This window comes from Lissotriton vulgaris, chromosome 11, assembly GCF_964263255.1.
Source record: "Lissotriton vulgaris chromosome 11, aLisVul1.2, whole genome shotgun sequence".
Taxonomy (NCBI): domain Eukaryota; kingdom Metazoa; phylum Chordata; class Amphibia; order Caudata; family Salamandridae; genus Lissotriton; species Lissotriton vulgaris.
This window is the reverse complement of record NC_141699.1, coordinates 485,188,541-485,206,412: the sequence shown is the minus strand read 5'-3', so window position 1 is coordinate 485,206,412 and position 17,872 is coordinate 485,188,541. Positions and strand designations below refer to the sequence as shown.

The following is a 17,872-nucleotide window of genomic DNA, read 5'->3' as shown; positions in this document are numbered from 1 at the left end:
CTGAATCGAGCACAAGCTAGACAGTTGTCCTCATTGTGCTCTGGTGATAAGCACTTGTTGCACACCGGGTGTACATCGATGTGCGGGTACTTGGAGTTACAAAGGGGGCATCATTTGAACGGGCTCCGTTCCATCGACAATCGGGCCTCTGGTGTCGAAATGGCCACGCGGCTCTCTTCGACGTCCTGCTTGAGAAAGTAGAACAAGAACTCGGCACTGATCGAAAACAATACCGACGACCCCGAAGGCCTTTTGGTCTTTATAAAAGTTTCCGAACTTAAGTAAAGAAAAGTACATCCGAACCCAATGGCGGAAAAAAACAATCTGAGGATGGAGAGGATGCCCATGCGCACTGTAGTCCGGGTGAGGAGCCACCTATCTCGTGATACTTCGAAGACTCTTCCAGGACAACAATGTGCAATCATCCGGACCCAACACTAGGCAGCGATCTATGCACAGATATGAATTCAGCAGCCCACATGCCTCGAACATGTGTTAATGTTCCGGACGCAGATTGAGTCAAACAAGAGAATGCTCACCTTTGTTCTTGCCCGCCAGCTTGTTCATCAGGTAGGACTTTCCAGTACGATAGAGCCCCACAACGGCCACCACTACCACGTGATGAGTGATCTTGTCCAAAATCTCTATGGCGTCTTGTTTCAGTACAAGTTCTCCTTCTGCTGTGTTTTCGATGAGGCACACAGGAGCTGGCATACTGACCTGGGCAGCCATTATTTCTTACAGAGAAGGTACTGAATGGACCAGTTGATGATGATGCAGGACACTGTTTTGGGATCTGTCAAGAAAAGGAAGCATTATTATAATAAGCAATATTGTGACTGAACAAACAGCACTGTGAGTTACCTACGAGTGTGCATATATGTAATAAACAGGGAACTAAAGGATTTTTCAATATATTAACCCACAGGCTGCACTGAATCCTAGGGGCGCATCTACAACGTTGCCTGCATCCTACTAGCATACCTGCCAACTTACAAATTAATGCCACCATATGAGGCGGGCGGGGCATTGAAGGGGGTGGGGCCTCATGCCGAAAGCTAGGGGGTTAGTACTCTGCCCCTCACCAACTCCCCAACACCCTTCCCGATGTGCCTCTCCCAGAAAAATAAAAAAACAAAGGGTCATTGAGGCTGCCACCGAGGTCCTTATGTGTTTTCACGCCTCTTACAGTGTTTTTCAGCTCATTTTTGTCTGCCAGCGTGTGATTTCAGGTCCTCACCAGGTGACTGTTTGAAGGGAGCCAAAATTGTATGACACAAGGTGCCATTGAGTGAGTTGGCAGGTATGTAATAGCGAAACCTACAAATTCATGCTGTTATGTTTACAGTTTTGCTTGCAGGCAAAGAAGGGGGTTCCCCGTGGGTAGCTTTAAGATATGGGCAGGTAGTAGGGGGGAGAGACCAATTTAAATAGAAAGAAAGAACACCCTGCCTCAGGATATAAAGGCCCCAGCTAGAGGGTCCAACAGATATATGTGAAGGGGTGATTAACCTAGGGGTTGACACTACACATAACAATCACATGGTCAAATCAAGTAGACTATACAGTTCATGTTAGAAATATATATTTTTTTTATTTTTTAAAGATGGCAAGGATATAAATATTGAATGAAATTTTTGTATCACAAGTACATTTAGATCATAAATAGGACAAACATAGATATGGGGGCAACAACAACAGGGAAGATAGTCCAACCCAGTACCGGCCACACTTCACACACACTGTCTCATTCACTTCAATCTCTTCCCACTCTTTCTCATTTTGTACCATTCACCATTCATTCTACCATTCATTCTTCTGATCCTGGCGAGTACAACACATAGGTGGTTAATGTGTTGTATGGATCGGGGTGTTAGTCCAGGTAGATGGTTTTAACTACGGGTCCCGATGTAGTAAGGACAATAACCGTATTACTGGAGACACAAGCCGACGCGCATTTCAGTGACAGGCCAGTGAGGCCGCACCTTCGTCAGGGCAAGGGGCAGTATACTGGGAGGGGCACAGGGGTAAAAGATCTGTATGCGTATTTTACTCTGTTATTCAAAGATAACAGGCATCTGATGGCAACATGAAATGCAGGAGCACCACTATAACTGGTTTTCATAGGCAAGACTTCAGGTCGATTCGGATCCGGTATAACCGGCACATCAGCGCTGTGTTTTTTTCAATGCCCCGGAGGTCACGCAAGTTCTAAACAATAGTTGGCATCTATCGAGCCGGGGATGCCGGCTCGTCAGCGCTGTGTTTTTCTTCCCAATGTCCAGGGGTCGCAGAGGTACACAATTATATTAGGCGTATGGCGAGCCTTCCGTGAATTGGGCAACCGTTTCTAGACGGGGGTTCAGATAGTTCTTTACTTTGTCAATTTTCTCCGTAGATAGCGGGTCGATGCGGCGCCTTCTCTACGCGGTGGATTGCCTCTGAAGGGGGCTGACTGGTGCAAAGCCTTAGTCCCGAGGGCTGTCTCCTTCAAGATGGGGTTCCGCCGACCGAGTCTGCCGGCCCACTGTTGGAGACTGAAGGAGACAGCCCTCGGGACTAAGGCTTTGCACCAGTCAGCCCCCTGCAGAGGCAATCCACCGCGTAGAGAAGGCGCTGCATCGACCCGCTATCTACGGAGAAAATTGACAAAAAAAGAACTATCTGAACCCCCGTCTAGAAACGGTTGCCCAATTCACGGAAGGCTCGCCATACGCCTAATATAATTGTGTACCTCTGCGACCCCTGGACATTGGGAAGAAAAACACAGCGCTGACGAGCCGGCATCCCCGGCTCGATAGATGCCAACTATTGTTTAGAACTTGCGTGACCTCCGGGGCATTGAAAAAAACACAGCGCTGATGTGCCGGTTATACCGGATCCGAATCGACCTGAAGTCTTGCCTATGAAAACCAGTTACAGTGGTGCTCCTGCATTTCATGTTGCCATCAGATGCCTGTTATCTTTGAATAACAGAGTAAAATACGCATACAGATCTTTTACCCCTGTGCCCCTCCCAGTATACTGCCCCTTGCCCTGACGAAGGTGCGGCCTCACTGGCCTGTCACCGAAACGCGCGTCGGCTTGTGTCTCCAGTAATACGGTTATTGTCCTTACTACATCGGGACCCGTAGTTAAAACTATCTACCTGGACTAACACCCCGATCCATACAACACATTAACCACCTATGTGTTGTACTCGCCAGGATCAGAAGAATGAATGGTAGAATGAATGGTGAATGGTACAAAATGAGAGAGTGGGAAGAGATTGAAGTGAATGAGACAGTGTGTGTGAAGTGTGGCCGGTACTGGGTTGGACTATCTTCCCTGTTGTTGTTGCCCCCATATCTATGTTTGTCCTATTTATGATCTAAATGTACTTGTGATACAAAAATTTCATTCAATCTTTATATCCTTGCCATCTTTAAAAAATAAAAAATATATATATTTCTAACATGAACTGTATAGTCTACTTGATTTGACCATGTGATTGTTATGTGTAGTGTCAACCCCTAGGTTAATCACCCCTTCACATATATCTATTGGACCCTCTAGCTGGGGCCTTTATATCCTGAGGCAGGGTGTTCTTTCTTTCTATTTAATACAGTTTTTCTTGCAACAAAGGTTTCCATACATGTCCCTTTCCGATCAGAGGCATGTCTTTGTGTCAAACAGTTCTTTTATCAGTTCAATGTTGGTGGGGGGGTCGCTACTTTTTCACCCGCCAAAGAAAACCGAGTTTCTCTATTTATCAGATGGTTTGAGCTCTGTCTTTACAGTTTCAGCTGATCACAGATGTTGCAATGAGGCACATTGGCCAAGGTTTATGAGTGGGCTGGAGTAATTCGAGCCCTTGCACCAATCCCCAGTTTTGCAAAATTTACTGCACCCTGTAATTATTGGGTGCAAGTAAGTCTGCGCTCTTTGTTACAGTTTGGCGGGGCTAAACTGCCAGAACTTAAACGGAGAAAAGAGTGTGGTATTTACAGTTACATGGGGAGTTTGACACCAGAATGTCCTAGTTATTTATTGCCCCTGAACCCAGAATAGGTGCAGTTTATCACACATAGTCTGAAGCCAGGAGGAATTGCATCTTAACAAGTGTACTAATCAGAATCTATCCCTTCGAAAGTCAATAAGCAACAAAGATGCCATTACATTTTTCTTTTATCTTGACACATTTGCTGTCTGTTCAAGGAAAGAGGTCAAATGTCAGTTTGTTTTTTTACTAAATGCTGCTTGGAAAATGGAGTTTATTTTTCTTTCTCTTATTACAGTGAGCATTTTTTGTCAAGTGAGTTGCCTGAAAATGTCAGTTTCTTTTCTAATACATACCATGAATATAAATAGTAGAAAAATAAAAACATATCAGGAATTTCGAAAGCAAATTTATTTGCAATTAAGAACTGTGATGCAAAGATTTAAATAGGAGCAAAACAAACCAGAACACTTTACTTGGTGATGTGCAAGTGGCACATATTTGCAGAAACTCGATTCCCAAGTGTTAGAAAGTGCCCTCTTTCTTGCATGGTATGGCGCAACTTTTTGCTGAATTACTGATGTGCTTTGACTGAGTGTGTCCTGGGCTCCTGCCACTCAGGTACCCAGGGCCTGTTGTCCTTCCCAAAAACTGCATTGAAGCCTAAACCCAATTGACATCTCTGGCGACAGGTAAGCCCCTGGTAAATGGCACCACAGGTACCCAGGGCACTGTGACCAGGGAAGGCCCCTAAGGGCTGCAGCACCTATTGTGCCACCCTTAGAGGCCCTGTACCCTGACACACACACACTGCCTTTGCAGGCTGCGTGTCTTGGTACAGAACAAAGTGAAGAGTCGATATTGCACACATCCCTGTGTGCCATGACCCCAAACCACTGTCTTGGCATCCATCAGTCAACCCTCTAGCTGGGTGCCCTATGCCAGTGGTGAGGGTACAGGTGCATAAGCCCTGTGCCTCTACAGTACCAAGGTCCATTCCTGGTCACTGTAAGTGCAGTGCTGCTATTAAGAGTATATGGTGCTGGGAGTTTGTCATCACGAACTCCACAGCACCATAATATCTATACTGAAGACTGAGAAGTTTGGTATCAAACTTCTCAGCACATTAAACCCCTCATTAATGCCAGTGTGGGATAACCCACATAAATGCCAGTGTGGGATTTAATGTAAAATGCACGACAGAGGGCATCTTAGAGATGCCCCCTGAAACTCGACCAACTCCCAATGACCTGACTGAGTGGCTGCCACCACCAGACATGTTTCTGGACCCCTGGGTCGAGAGCTTGCCGCTCTCGGGGGCCTGAAACAATGCACAACCTGGGACGAGGTGCCAAGCCTACTCCCCCAGGATGGGTAGGGTTCACGAAGGAGAAGCTTCAAAGGCATATCGCCTTTGTGAGCCTCTCCAGACCACTTGCTGTACTCAGCAACTGGTCCCCACTGGTTCTAACCCCCCTTTGGGCGGGAGACCCGGTGGGAGAAACAAAGTGAGGAAGAGAGGTGTGCCCACCTCTGCCAACTCCACCCCTAAGGTGGGGGAGGTGAGGTGAAGAACAACCTTGAGTCCCCGCTATCTTGAAGATGGGGGGACCCAGACAACCAGGGGCAGGCTCCTGCCCCCCTCCCACTGGAGAATGGCAGAATAGGGGGTGTACCCACCTCAGAGAAGGGACCCATTGGTCCCTGTCCTTTACCTACTGTAACGCCCTTAAATGTAATATTTAGGGGCACCCTGAACCTTCCTCCCTCAGATCCAGCAACCACAAGAAAAGAAGAATGAGAAGAAGCATTGGAAATGCAATAGGGCTCACATTAGGAAAGTTTGAGCTATTGGTCTTATAAATGATTTGTTTTTAGGTCTCGCCTGTCGATGCGCATGCGCATCGAGCAAGCGAGACTATGGGGGCTTATCCACTCTTTATCCACACTGCAAGGAATCGTGGCGATTCCTTGCAGTGCCCGTGACTTTTAAGCTCAATGCGCATGCGCATTGAGCTTAAAAGCGCGTGCACGTCCGTCTTGTTTTACCCGCTCCGCCCCCTCCCCTTCCCGCCGTGTCGCATTTCTCCTCCCCCCCTCCCCTCTCTTCCCTCCGGCTTGTTTGTTTATTTGACCCGCTCCGCCCCCTCCCCTTCCCGCCGTGTCGCATTTCTCCTCCCCCCTCCCCTCTCTTCCCTCCGTCTTGTTTTTTGTTTATTTTACCCGCCGTGTCGCCGTGTCTCCGATCCTTTCGCTTGAGGAGAAAATAACGCTAATATACAATTGCGGCACAGTACACGTGAGCCTCGCCGAGCTCAAGCGCCCCAATGCTGACAATCAATGCATCACTTCACTCGAAATGGCAGAGCAAACACCCGCCCCCCAGCACGCACCACCAAAAGGAATGCTGTGACCCCCAACGGAGCACCACAATGGCAATTACCTCGTACAAACAGCAGCCGCCAACACGCAACTCTGAACGTAAACCCGAACAACACGCATGTGCCATCACCAGGCTATCAAATCCACCCGTGATAAGTCAACCAGCAAAGGCCAGAGCACACTGACAAAAGAGAAGGCGGCTGCTCCAGACTGGGACGAGTCTGCACAAAATGCTCCAATGTCCGACATCCCATACAGAACCGCACCACCGTCAGCTCAGCCGAGCTGGTCGAAAAGGGCGAGCTGGTCCACAGAGCCCCACGACAGCGATGCAGCCGCCTGGCTCCATGGAATTAAATGGCCAGCAGGACTGCAGTGCACTAGCACACGACAAATGCTCTTAGACTGTCGTGTCTCCGATCCTTTCGCTTGAGGAGAAAATAACGCTAATATACAATTGCGTAGAATGGTTTGGTTTTTCATTTTTACTCACAGGTTTACTTTGCTGGTGGCACTGCCTTTATAAGAGGCCTGCTAAATACTGCTGCTGCTCCAAGAACAGTGCCCGCCTCCACGTCGTGCTGAACTCTGGCGGCAATGAGTCTTGCGGTGCGTGTGCCGGGGCGTGGTCACGTGGAATTTAATTTGGAAAAAAAAGGTTACGCAGGCTGTTGTAGACTGCCCCTACCCCCCACAGGACCAAATGCAGTTATTTACTTTGTATGACGCCACATGTAGTGAGTTTGGAAGCGTCCTGCTTAATGTGAGTTCAAGTTGGCAGACTAGTATAGTGTAGACCCGGCCCAAACTGAGTTTTAAAATGACGTTCGGAAGCCCCCCCACCTTTCACTTCTGAAAGATATTGAGTCATTTGACACACAAAAATACTGACTGGAGCACAGAAGTGTGTTTTCACAACAAAGAACAGACGTTAATTGTTACAGCACTGTAGTTTTGCAGCAAAATTGAGTTTGCGATGCACTCGCTATTTTGGAGAGTTGCACTACAAAAGCAGAAAAGCTATGTTAGTGCAGAAACTGTAGCTGTAAAATTAGCTTGTTGTTCACCCCACTCACCCACACTGTACTAGAAACAATTCCTCATTAAAACATGAACTCCAACAAGCAATGTGGCGGCAGAAGGCAAGGCAAGGTGTGGACTACAAAATTACTGGCATGGCAGGCACAAATGATGCGTAAGTCTTTGAGTCTTTGCACATACATACCTAGATGATCACCTCACACTCACTCACCCTCACCCTCTCTCACCCTCTACCCTCACTCACCCTCAATACCTCACTCACCCTCACCCTCTCTCACCCTCTACCCTCACTCACCCTCAATCCCTCACTCACCCTCACCCACCCTCACCCTCACTCACCCTCACCCTCACTCACCCTCACCCTCACTCACCCTCTACCCTCACTCACCCTCAATACCTCACCCTCACTCACCCTCACCCACCCTCACCCTCACTCACCCTCACCCTCACTCACCCTCACCCTCACCCTCACTCACCCTCACTCACCCTCACCCTCACTCACCCTCACCCTCACTCACCCTCACCCTCACTCACCCTCACTCACCCTCTACCCTCACTCACCCTCAATACCTCACCCTCACTCACCCTCACCCACCCTCACCCTCACTCACCCTCACCCTCACTCACCCTCACCCTCACTCACCCTCAATCCCTCACTCACCCTCACCCACCCTCACCCTCACTCACCCTCACCCTCACTCACCCTCACCCTCACTCACCCTCACTCACCCTCTACCCTCACTCACCCTCAATACCTCACCCTCACCCACCCTCACTCACCCTCACCCTCACTCACCCTCACCCTCACTCACCCTCACTCACCCTCACCCTCACTCACCCTCACCCTCACTCACCCTCACTCTCACCCTCACTCACCCTTACTCTCACTCACCCTCAACCCCTCACCCTCACTCACCCTCAACCCCTCACTCACCCTCACTCACCCTCACCCTCACTCACCCTCACTCACCCTCAACCCCTCACCCTCACACAGTGCAATAGGTCTCGGAGCATTTGAGTTAGAGCTTTTAGAAATGTTTATGGCTTTTTTTTTTTAATTCTTTAGCATTGGCTACAGGAAACAAAAATGCTAAAGATTTACAAAAAAACCCATAAACAATTCTAAAAGCACTAACTCTAATGCTGCGAGACCTATTGCATTTCCAATGCTTGTTTATTTATGTGTTATTTTTTCAAATAGTTAAATTAATAGCTTTGTCATTTTCAATGCCAATAGTTATAACTTTCGCAAATGTGACACCTATAGCATTTGTAATGCAACATGTTTTGTATTTACGTGACTTAGATGTATTGATATTAACAATAACAATGCTTTTAATTTTTTTAAATAATTAATACTTAATTTATTTAATTTGTAATAGCAATAGCTTACATTTTTGTAAATTACTTTGGTGAAGATTATGTTCAGTGTTTTTTATTGTGACGAAAATCCAAGAACAGAAGTGAAATATTAACATCTTTTGGTGATTTGTAATAAAGCGTGAAAGCTTGAAAACAGCTTGAAACATTGAAAGAACATATTTGAACCAGTGATGCTGTGGTGGTGCTGAGTGATGCTGTTGTTGCGCTGAGTGATGCTGGGGTGGTGCTGAGTGATGCTGGGGTGGCGCTGAGTGATGCTGGGGTTGCGCTGAGTGATAATGTGGTGGTGCTGAGTGATAATGTGGTGTTGCTGAGTGATAATGTGGTGTTGCTGAGTGATGCTGGGGTAGCGCTAAGTGATGATGTGGTGATGATGAGTGATGCTGTGGTGGTGCTGAGTGATGCTGGGGTGATGCTGAGTGATGATGTTGTGATGGTGAGTGGTGCTGAGTGATGCTGGGGTGGTGCTGAGTGATGCTGTGGTGGCGATTAGTAATACTGTGGCGTTCAGTGATGCTGTAGTGGCGCACAGTGATGTTGTGGTGCCCCTGAGTGATGCTGTGGTGGTGCTGAGGGGAGCGGGACGAGAGGAGAGAGGTAAGAGGGTAGAGAGTAGATAGGAGAAGAGAGGTGAGAGAGAATAAGAGAGGGGAGAGAGGAGAGTAAGGAGAGGGGAGAGTGAGGAGAGGGTTGAGTGAGGAGAGGGTTGAGTGAGGAGAGGGGAGATGGAGAGGAGAGAGGGGAGTGAGGAGAGAGGGGAGTGAAGAGAGAGGGTAGTGAGGAGAGAGGGGAGGAGTGGGGAGAGAGGGGAAAGAGAGGGAGGGGAGAGATGGATTGGAGTGTGAGGAGAGGGGAGAGTGAGGAGAGGGGAGAGGGAGGGGAGAGGGGAGTGAGGGGGGAGAGGGGAGAGTGGTGAGAGGGGATAGTGGTGAGAGGAGAGAGGGGAGAGTGAGGATAGTGAGGAGAGGGGAGATTGAGGTGAGAGGGAGGTGAGAGAGGGAGGGGAGAGTGGTGGGAGTAAGGAGAGCGGAGAGATAAGAGCACATCCCTCATTTCAGTTCTTCTGTTGTGGGCAGTGGAGTATCTTTACTCACTATTGTTTGGTGAGGTCGAGCCCTAAAAACCTGTCCTATAGGAAACCTCCCCTCCCCCACACTCAAGCACTGCTCTCCGTGGCTTATTTATTTTTGATGTTATATAGCGTGGGCGGTTTACGCTGGTGAAGGCAGAGCACAGAGAGCCATGTGCGAGCACACTGTGTGCAGTACAAAATACAGAAACAACGAGGGTGGATGCAAATGCAGATCATAAAATGATACTTGCACCGCCGGGTGCCTCCATCAGACTGGTCAGCCGCAAACAGAGCAAAATGTATCTTTGATTGCCAAACGTCCTTGAGAGACACTGGCCTTTAGTAGACAGTCCTTTTTTTCACTCACACCGTTGAAGGTGACAGGCGGCATCCCAAAATAAAAAAATAAGAGTTCTTCACTTTCTGTTTTTAAACTAATTATTTGGTTTTAAAAAACTCTGATGACTAAAAACACGGCGCAACTCGTATTTACGGCGGTGAAAAACGGAAAACTGTCAGTGAGGCGCTATTTAACGAAAACACGTTTTCGATTTTTTTGGGGGGGTGGTCACAGCAAGGGATGGGCAGGAGGAAGGTGATGCGTAGTAAGGTGACAATCGCGCTGTTTACAGAGGTAAGAAACCGCAGCAAAGCCGCTTCAAACACTATTTAGAAATTCCGTTTATATTAATATGTTTGGGGGACTAGACAAAGTGTGTAGCCAGTGATAGGATGCTGTGCTGTGATGCCCTATGGTTTTACAGCACTTAGAAACCACACCACTGGGGTTGAAGCGCTATATAAAAGAGGTTAATATTGCAGAGGGCTCCTGTATGGTTGACACATGGGCACCGGAAGGAGGGTTCTCTGGAATGTGCTATTTTTTACCACGGTTAGAAACCAGACAAGTGCATTGAAGCGCTACATAAAACAGGCTATCGTTCTCATTACCGGGGCCGTGAGGGAGGCTGGCTGAGCTGACGGGCTGAATTGAGCGGTTCCTGGTGCAGTCTCAGTTTTCTTGTGCTGCCGCTGCCTCTCCCCCGAGCTCCACTCTAGCGCTGCGCCTGCACCTCTGGGCACACAGTGAGGTTTGTCTGCAGATGGCACATGAAAGGGAAGGAAATGCGAGTTTCTCTCTGGAGCCACGAGGAACTCGGAAAAAGCGGCGGAGGTTGTATGACTTTAACAGGGGAAAAAGCATCCAAGTGGGACAAAGTTCAGCGGAAAGGGGGTGCAGCAGGCTGTGCCGGTGCTGTCTGACAAAGGGGGTGGTCTGAGGTAATGCGTTCATTTCAGGGAACACAGCAGATTTAATTGTTTACAGAAATGAGGCTGCAGACTTGGAAGAGACAAAGGAAAAGGTGAGAAAGAACTACAGAATGCAAATAAACAGTAAATAAAAAGCAGAAATAAAGTTTAAGGGAGGAAAAGAGTAGGAGTAAGAGAAACTGAAAGGCAAAATGAAGTACTGACAGAAAAGAACAACGCCGAAGGAAACTTAAAGGCAAGACAAACGAAAGGGACAACTAAGCACGGCCGTGTAAAGTGAAAGTACGGCCGGCCTGGGCAGTGAAAGGGGAGGAGGGAGGAGAAATGCGAGTCACGGCAGCAGCAGCCTTTGATGTGATGGCCGGCCGTGCAGTGAATAATTAGGGGAGGAGAAATGCCGGCTGGGGGAAGCTTGAGATGCCTGAGGAGGCTGGTGGCTTTTATGTGCACGCGCTTTTTGTCAATGCGCTTGCGCATTGAGCTTGTTTTTCTCGGGCACTGCAACAAATCGCCGAGATGGTTAAGCTCTGTTTAAGCCACAATATAGCTCGCCAGCTATGTGCAAGCACATCAGCAGGCGAGCCCTAAAAAGGACAAAAAGCTGTACAGAGCTAACAAGAGGATGACACCCACTGACTTGGCCCCAGCCCTCCAGGCCTGTCTCCCCTCGCAACTGCTCCTGCAAAACCCTAGCGTGTCCAGCGGCGATCAACCTCAAAAACCCCGGAGGACCTGCCTGCATTCACATTCCAAGCGGTTTCTCCCATGAACACCGGACATGCTTGAACTGCAGCCAGCAACCGCGAATGCAGCCCACTCTACACCCGCTGAGCCAGGCCCGAGTTTGAGTGAACAAACACAAGGAGTTCCCCCTGGTGATCCTGACCCGAGATCTGGTGACCCCTGACCTGCCTCAAGCCTCCAGACAAAGCCTGCAGCCTCAATCCAGAGGACCCCAGGTACTGCGACCAGAGCAGGTAAAAAAATCCGACATCCCAAGGCACCCCTGCACCCGACGCCCCACTGCCTTGTGTGCCCAACCCAGTGGTGCCTAACCATCCCTCTACATCACTACTTACCCCTCAAAGTGTTGGTCGCTCCAGGAAGATCCTCGTCCCCCAGCCTGCAGTGTTTCTTTCTCCCGAAGAATCTCCATTGAAATCAACAGGTAACCCTATCTCAAAACAACCCCTTTCACCCGGCCGCACTAGTGCCGCTGAGGGTGCCCCTTTTGTGCTAACTTGGTCCCAAACTTGCCCTGAGCTTAACCCTAGGAGCTTTGCTCCCACAACCCAGTGGCCTGCTTGCCAGCAGCCACCAACCGGAGTCCCCCTATCCTCCATGGGATAACATTGGGCCTCAACACTCTGCACCCGGCTGCCCGAGTGCCGCTGATGGTGCAACAACAGTGCATCACTGACCCTGGGAGACCCCTGAGTCTAACCCCAGGACCCTAACTCCAAAGACCGATTACCTACCTGGAAACCGATAACCTCCTTTTACTCATAGAATAACACTGACAATTTTTCTCCCAAAAAGTTTCTGTGTCGACTTTTGAAAACTACAAATATTCCTTAAAAATCAGCCGAATAACAACAACGCATTTACTCAACTGTTTTCAGGAAATGTCCCAGTGCTGAATCTAGGCTCCAGCACTGAGTAAGAAAAGGTATTGATAACCTAACTTACCTGCTAAGTGAAGTTCCTCCCATAGGATAACATTGGTGATTCTATGTGAAAAAGTTTGTCAACTTTTGAAATGCAATAATATTCTTTCAAAATCCTACCTTTTAACCAAAACGCATTTACTCACCTATTTTCAGGAAATGTCCCAGGGTTGAATCTAGGATCCAGTCCTGTGTTAGCAAAAGTAATCTGAAAAGTAATTAACTGCCTTTTTTCTGAAAAAGCCCATTTATTTGAATGTACTATACCTGCAATGTGTTGTAAACTGCTTACTTAAAACTATAACCAAAACCAGTACAAGTTACACTGCAATTTTAAACTGTGTTCATACAAGTAATTTATTACTGAAAAGTATTTTTATGCTTACCAGTACCAGGCTTGCTTGGTTCTAGAAATAAAACAATAGTGAATGCAAGGACACAAACCATGGGTGCAATTATGAGACTTTCTTTATTAATTGGGCCCCTAATTTGATCTGGCGTCAACTATGACCTTTTGTGTTTATTACAATTCTGTCTCTTTATCGGCTGGCTTCACTGTAAGTGACAGCATTCTGCTCTTTCACAAGGAGCATATCTGCACAAAAAGAAGTTTTGTTCAGTGCAAGTAACTACTGTAGCAGTGTGTGATTTTTGAGACCAAAAAGAGTTTTTGCTTTTGCCAATGTTTGTTATAATGGTGAGAGCCCAGTAGGTCCCACACCAATAAAGTTTTGCAAAAACCATGCCAAAACAAGTCACACACTGACAAAACTAAAAAGCTGACCACCAATTTCAGTCCTACTGGCTTTGACAATGCTTGTTTATTTTTGTTTCCCATAATCTTATCGAAACTGGTTACACTGATTCTCCATTATGAATATTTTTTGTTAAATACTAGCATGCATCAACACATGTTACTAAATGATGCAGCAAAGAAATTGTACTTGAAATTTTACAGTCCTATAGCAAAATGTTTTTTTCCTGCTTTCATTTTTTTATGACATTTTATATTGAAAGCAAAGAATCATCAATCTTGCTTTCAAGCTTCTGCAGATATATGCATCAAATCAAAGAGCATTATGGGAGCATTATACATAGCCTCATGTTGCTAATCTTTGAAAACGTGCGTACACATTTTTATACTGAAACCACTGTCACAAGTGCAGTCAGAGAGTATAACATTTACTTAGAGTGCTCACCCTAATAATAAAGGCTTACAACTAATGAATCATAAATACAAGTTTGAACAGCATTATCATATGACCAAAAATATTATCTTAACTGCAGACAGTGCCCTTCTCTGATCCATAAGGTGGTACTGCAAACTGGCAGCCAAAGGGTTTGTGCTGCAGGGGTCTGGGCCTACTCGTCCAAATGACAAAATACACATGAAACCTTGTTGCCCTTGACTCCAAACAATATGTCCTGGGTGGTGGGCTAAAGGAAAGTACCACCCTGAGTGAATAGAAATTGCAAGATTCTCTTGGGAGGATCAGAAAGCTCACAATAACTCCTAGTATTCTCTCATATCTCTTACACGACACAGTTTGCCAGCTATATACACTCAATCAAAAGACCCCGGACCCTATTGGCCAATTATAGTACATGTAATACGACAGGGAAATGCATGAAAAATGTTTTTATTAAAAAGATTTCTTTTACCAAGTTCTCTTAGTATCAGTGGAGTCACATTTTACGATTGAGGTCCGGAGTTACCGCACACGCAATTTAGAACAGCAAGGCCCGCCATAAGTGGATGAAATTGGGGATCATATATATATATCCAAACAAACCAGTTCACGGATTCCTATCAGCATCAAAGTTCCTCATATTAAAAAAAAACCTCTGGATTCCTGAATAGGATCAAGGTTGAAGGGGGCATCCGATTGCACCTCCATCACTTAAACACTTGAGGAGGAGTGTTGTGCCCATGAACTGGAGACCGTGTAGAATTTGCGCTTGGAGGCCAAAGGATCCCCGCTCACATTGATTGAAGGATACAAGTCTCTGATCCATCCCTGGAATTGACAAGGATTTTTCCGGGTTTTATTACAAGAAAGACCGTTTTTTAATCTTAGTCTTGAAGAAGGTGGTTTACATCAAGAAAAACACCACTGAAACGCGTTGACGCCTTTGTTTTTTTTTTATATATGGTTGCATCCAAGGAACTTGTTTATGTCCAATAGAGGATAAGGGCTGTGGACATCTCAACAACGAAATCCATAGGGAACAACCGAAATTAGATGTGATTAATAGTTTGCACTTTTATTTGTTTGTTTGTCTCTCATTATTACGTGCATACAACATTGTGTTTTTAATGTACTGTGAAACAGTGGATTACTCCACTGATACTAAGAGAACTTGGTAAAAGAAATCTTTTTAATAAAAACTTTTTTAATGCATTTCCCTGTCGTATTACATGTACTATAATAGGCCAATAGGGTCCGGGGTCTTTTAATTGAGTGTGTATAGCTGGCGAACTGTGTTGTGTAAGAGATATGAGAGAATACTAGGAGTTCTTGTGAGTTTTCTGATCCTCCCAAGAGAATTTCACAATTTTTATTTACCTGTGGTACCCCTTCTCTTGGCCAGTGGGGTCGCTCCCTTTTTTTCAAGCCAACCGAGTGATCCAAGTAAACAGGTGACAGCAGGGCTGACACTGCAGAAGCAGTGCCAACTGTACAAACTCAACTTTACCCTCACCATGTGTGGCTAGCTCAAAACACTATTTTTAATATATTCCAGTCACCTCTAAAGAAAGCCTCCTGGGCCCAGGCGGCAGGGTGCAAAATATTAAAGGTGTGGACATAAGTGCAAGCTCAAATGTCCCTATAGTAGCCTTTTCCATTGAGGGCTACTATTAGTGATCATCGGTCCATAGGGCAACATGGGGTGGCACCCGGTCAACCTCGAAGCTGCCAGCTCCATTATGTTACAGCTGAAGTATGCCATATTTGGTATCAAACAACTTGCCTCATCACCCCTAACATGTTAATGTTAATGTTAAAAATATTTATAGAGCGCAACGTTCACCGGGTAGGTTTCTTGGCGCTGAGGGGGACGAGCTCCTGGTGAAGCAGAGGCTCAGTTGGGGTAGGCTTGTTGGAAGAGCCAAGTTTTGAGTTGTTTCTAAACTGAGGAAAGGTGCCGGTAGTACGTATTGAGAGGGGAATAGAGTTCCAGAGTTGAGGGGCAAGTGTCATGTCAGAGTCGATATGGAATGCACCCAAGTTCCTACCTTAGAAGTTGCCTAACTGAAAGCTGCAGGCTTTCCTGTGCTCTGGCTGGCAGCCGACAGCTTCTGCCACCAAGACAAGAATCTGGACCTCTGCCAGGAGGTGCAAACTCTCCCAGGAGTCAGTAGCAGTGGCCTGGACAGGAAGTTGGTAGCACCTCCTTCCCTGGCAGAACGGCTAGTGAAGTGGTACATCAAGGCGGTGAACTTCAAAGCTTACACTGCCTCTGATATGCATCCAGGCTGCCATCCCAGAGGAGGAATCAGCCTTTCCTCTGCACGAGGCACATTTGTATTTGGACAGGGGGGGAAATTGTGTAGTCCGGAGATGTACACCCTCAGAAGGCTAGCCACACCCTATGGTGGGTTACCTGGATTGTACAGCTAAGGAACATTTCTGCCATTTTTCGAAGTGGCAGAATAGAGGGATCTGGGTAAAAAAGGTATCACACTCCCCGATGTGGTCACTTCAGGGGCAGATTAGCCGCTGGAGCTAGAAGTCTACTGCCCACTTGCACCAACACCCCTAAATCTAGGACATAAGGCACGCTCCTGGCACCTGACCCTCAGTTCTGATTTAAATTGCAAAAGTGGACACAGAAGAGAACCGCGTCTGCGACAACAGGACCTGCAAAAAAAACAAAGGCTTGACACTTTGCATCTAAGGCAAGCATTCTGATACTGCACGACTGTGACTCGTCCCGGACCAACAATCAGTTCCCCCAGATACAGGAACCCATTTGAGAGTCAAAGGCAAAACCAGACTCCCTTGGACTAGTTGCACTAGTCACCTGCCATCCGCAGTTAACCAATGTAACAAAAAATCGCTGGCCATCAGACCCTCTGAGGACAGGCCCAAAAGTAGATGGTCCAGTGATTTGAGGGAAATGTAGTCCTGACCCTCAGCAAGTTTCAGGTGACTACCATTTTCCCCTCACCTCTTGACATCGAAAACATCTTGCTGACCTTACCGCTGCCAAGGTTTGTTGGTGGTCAGTCCGGCAACCACCACCTTCACTCGACATGAGGGAATTCCACAGCACCTTCAACTGCCCACAGCAATGGCCCTGCTGTCGTTTTTTTGTACAAGTTTCCATACCTGCACTGTTTAAGTGGTAAACCCAGCTCCTCTGAGGCTCCCCTGTCAGCACCAAGGATAGCCAGAACAACCATAAATCAAACTGACTGTCATGGCTTCATTCTAGGACCCATATCACCCTAAACCCCAGTGGGTTCCACGCAACTTGACCTGCAAGTGACCAATCGTCACTAGTGCTTTTTTAGGTCGAGCCTGTAGCAAGACTTTATGTAAGGGGCTTTGAAAAGCTCACCACACGCTTGTGCGTGTGGTTTTGTTTTCGTCACAGGCTTTTGGCTTTTGCGTGCGTCTTTCTAAGAAAGGCAGCACGCAGTTGGGCAAAGGCAGGCGCATGTCCTGCCTTTGCTCCACCCACGGCCTATTGCTTGCGGTTACCCGGTTACCCGCACAGGCCACATTTGTTTTCAATTATCGTGCACAGATACGTGCGCGATAATGCAAAACAGATGTCTCGCTGTGGCGCGCGCACGCGCACCACTCGCATGCTTGTTTTGATAAACTGCACTCGTTTTCAGGCACACCAGATGCCATAGGCTTTACTTCGAAAGAATGCTAGATGGCGCTGTTGCGTTCTACGCCCAAGCCGTTCTGTGCCAGCTTACCCCGCAACCAGGGCACGAGTCGGGGTACCACGCGGGTGGACGGCATCCACCCACTTATTTCCGAGGGTTTTTCAGGGTGGACACCGTCCACCCTGCTAAATCAAAACCGCGTCCACCATTAAAAAACGGGAGCGCGGCGC

At 47.2% G+C, this 17,872-nt stretch overlaps 1 protein-coding gene across 3 annotated transcripts in view; it reads right to left on the bottom strand.

Annotated features, from left to right (window-relative positions):
* The window catches only part of LOC147682139 (guanylate-binding protein 1-like), a 338,883-nt gene that overhangs the window by 286,470 nt on the left and 34,541 nt on the right, over nucleotides 1-17,872 (bottom strand). For all 3 annotated transcript variants that reach the window (XM_086943550.1, XM_086943552.1, XM_086943551.1), the window contains exon 2: nucleotides 540-796. In XM_086943550.1, coding sequence (XP_086799676.1) covers nucleotides 540-732 — 193 coding nt within the window. In that variant the 5' untranslated portion in view covers nucleotides 733-796. The remainder of the gene's footprint in view (nucleotides 1-539; nucleotides 797-17,872) is intronic.